A 3,432-nucleotide genomic window follows, 5' to 3' on the forward strand; every position below is an offset into this window, starting at 1 on the left:
ACCCTCGAATCAAATGATTTTAGATAATATCTCAAAAATTATTCATCCGATCATCAACGAACCTGATTTTTGTAATTTTAAGATACGTCCTTTGTAAAAATCAAGAAAATCTCGAAATTTATTGAGATTTTCTTGTCCGATTGTATGTCTAATGGCTGCAAGTTATTTCCTAATTTCTCAAAATTGTTGGCTTCCTCATACTTTCTAATTTATAACAAACTGCTAAACAAATAAAGATCAAAAAATCTAAAAGCAGTATTCTTTTATTGTTTGTCGCTTATTATTGCTAGTTATATAACAATTATTTAAAACCTAAACAAATATGTCACCAAAGGCTTGATTAGTTGAAATAAGAACTATTTAGTTTTGGAATGTGGGCGACTTCTGATGATATATTTGGCAAGCTGATACCGGTTGGCGAACCTGAAGTAAGTTCTAAGTAGTTTCTGAAAGTTGAATGAAAGTAAAAATTTGATGGGGAATTTGGTGCTGGATTTGGCTGTTGATGATGTAAACTGGCATACGGTGGTAACGAAAACGCTTTTGATAATTCATGCGGATTAGAATATTGATGATGGTTAATTTGACCTAAAACCAATCCACAAATCCTGTCAAATATAAGAAAATTACCTATGATTAAATACCATACCTGGATTTACATATAATGTCCTGGTTAAAGAATTTACTGGGTCGACAAAAGAAAATGAAGGATATATCGACATGTTATTCACATTATTTCCATTACCTGGATTTAAACTTGGATCTACTTGATTTATTTCCATAATACGAAATTTATCACTATCATTTGAAATTAAGTCTTGTTTTTGCCGTTTAACAGTTTGTTGTAAAAGTTGACGAGTTGCATTATTTGTTTGCGATATCGAGCGTAGCTTTCGTCGTGGACGGTATTTATAATTTGGATACTCTAGCATATGTTGGACTCGTAATCGTTTTGCTTCATCTATGAAAGGTCGTTTTTCAAATTCAGTTAATAATTTCCATTGACTACCCAAACGTTTCGATATTTCTGAATTGTGTAGTTTTGGATTGTTTGTTGCAATTTTACGCCGTTGAATTCTTGACCAAACCATAAATGCATTCATTGGACGTTTTATATGATTTATAATAACATTATTCATTGAAATTGTAGATGAAACATTTGAAGATTGTGGTAATGTTGTGGGTAACATATTTAAATTCATTTAAAAATTAATTAATATCGAGTTTAATTAGACAATTAATTCCATAAATAGTGTAACCAATTTTCTTTAAAGAGGTGTTTTAATATTAATTTATCACAGTTTTCACTTATGTTTCAGATAATTTAAAAGAATAAATTTTATGCTTCTAGCAAATATATTCAAACAAACAAGTAAAACCACTGAAACTGCTAGTTTTTAATGAACCTATAATAACGATTATCCAACAATAAATAACAAATAATTCAGAATAATCTGTGGAAAAATGTTTTTTTTTAATTTAAATTAATAGTTTATCTGCGCCACGTATTCAGTACATAACCGGATGTGCACAGATCATCAATGGGAAGCGTTAATAGTTTTTATGCTATTGTTAATAATTACAGTAATTTTTTTATAAATTAAAAAAAAAGCATTATCTCTCATTTTTATTGTTAAATAATAATGCATTGAATAAATACGCCTATAAATGTAAATCAAATAAAAATATTTCATTCATCTTATTTTAAATTATTTATTCGTATAATTTGCCATACAATACATTTGCACTAATTTTTTTTTTTTGAATGGTTAGGCACTAAGTAGACATAGAAATTACAATTATAATTTTTGTTTTAAGAGCCTATCCTCACCGATTTTTATATATACCTGATCTGTCCGAAAATTGTATCCCTATTTCCATCGATTTTCGTTATTATTTACAGCGTTATGGTTATTTGTAGTTGTTTTTTCACAAATACGACGAATTCATGAAACTGAGACATTTGAAAGCAAAACTATATCTTAATATAAGTTAAATGGTTTACCTACTTTAGAGTAAATGCGATTATCAAACAGATGAGTAAATTAGAATTCAGCATTTATTAGCCTGATCAAAAAATCTCAAACCATCGACTTAGTTCATTTTTACATCCATGAATCCCTTTTGGTCCAAATATAGTACATTCATTTTTCATTTTAGATTACGAAATTTTTTAGTTGAGCAGATTTTGACTTTTAAGGTTGTGGCTCCTAAACGATTTATCAAATTTATTTTATACTTATATCGATAGACAGCCAGTCTTTTCCTTAAAAAAATGTCTTTTAGACTAGTTCTGATATCTCTTATAGTTTTGGAGACAACTAGCTTTAAGTGACGATGGCCGATGCTGCTCAACTTACTTCACTAGGGGGGTAAGTTGAGCAAGGGTATGAGGCAAGTTGAGCAAGCTACCAAATAAGTAAAATAACAATTATAAAGCAATCAATATTGTTTAAATAAAACAAAAGGAGTGTATTCTCAACAAAAAATTAACAAAATAATCAATTCTGGCTTCTTTTCTCTTGGTGTTGTATAACCCTTTGTTCAAGTACCACCTTCAGGTTTTAATTTTTTTATAACACTTCAAAATATTTGGCTGTAGCGTTTTTTGTTTATATTCTCTCATATAAAATGAAAAAATATGTACTCAGCCAAAAAAATAAACATGTTTTTTCAAAAAATTTATTATTTTAATAATTGGAACGTAAAACAGCACAAAATTAATGCCTAACATGGTAAAATAATTTAAATTATAGTTGCTAGGTACGAAGGTAATATAGCTATTTGTTCAACTTGCAAGTTGAACAATTCCTCGAGTAACCCCAGTGGCTAATAGCTCAACTAACTCCATTATGAATTTTTTACAAAAATATAGATTTTAAAAGAAGCATTAGACTCTAATGCAGGCATGGGCGAGTTATTTTAAGTCGAAGTCACCATTGTTATAACTTTATTGTGTGTCTCTTTATCCAAGTGCGCATTGTTCATAGAGATTGAAACGAGACTCTTCTACCTATCTCAGTTTCTCTTATAGCAATGAGATAAGTAGAAAAAAAAATGTTGTCTCTCTGTCTTACTCGTATTTTTGGTTGTCACTGGTTGGGTTGTCACTGTCTTACTAGTATTTTAGATTCAAACTTCTCTAAGCCACATTTGCCCATACTTGCTCTAATGATTAGAGTGTCGTAAGTAGTAAAATTTAATAACCAATTAAATTTACTAACCATCAAAATTTACCTTCTTGTCAAACGATTATTTTAAATTGATTAAATCCAAAAACTCTAAAAAATAAACCAATTAAAATCGACAATTAGCTCTTGTTGTTTATTGGTTCACTGCTAGTAATTCAATGCTAGATCTATTGGCGTAAGAAGCATAGTTTCGGCAGTATTTCAATTGAACAACTAGCCTCATTGCTTCAGGCAACCCAGT

At 29.4% G+C, this 3,432-nt stretch overlaps 1 protein-coding gene across 1 annotated transcript; it reads right to left on the bottom strand.

Moving 5' to 3' along the window:
• Positions 1–212: 212 nt before the first annotated feature.
• On the bottom strand, positions 213–1,115 carry LOC123304972 (transcription factor Sox-14-like). The gene is made up of 2 exons (XM_044886542.1): positions 650–1,115; positions 213–588 (listed from the first exon to the last, which is right to left on the bottom strand). Exons 1-2 carry the CDS (start codon positions 1,101–1,103, stop codon positions 341–343), a joined length of 702 nt encoding a protein of 233 aa, XP_044742477.1. The 5' UTR covers positions 1,104–1,115; the 3' UTR covers positions 213–340.
• Between the last annotated feature and the right edge of the window lie 2,317 nt (positions 1,116–3,432).

Source organism: Chrysoperla carnea, chromosome 1 (assembly GCF_905475395.1).
Source record: "Chrysoperla carnea chromosome 1, inChrCarn1.1, whole genome shotgun sequence".
Taxonomy (NCBI): Eukaryota; Metazoa; Arthropoda; class Insecta; order Neuroptera; family Chrysopidae; genus Chrysoperla; species Chrysoperla carnea.

What these genes read in the sequence shown, in the direction of transcription:
- LOC123304972 (XM_044886542.1), bottom strand. Translation starts at nt 1,103, where the DNA reads ATGAATGCATTTATGGTTTGGTCAAGAATTCAACGGCGTAAAATTGCA. An exon ending in GACATTATATGTAAATCCAG is followed by an intron (nt 589 to 649) that starts GTATGGTATTTA and finishes GATTGGTTTTAG; the next exon opens with GTCAAATTAACCATCATCAA.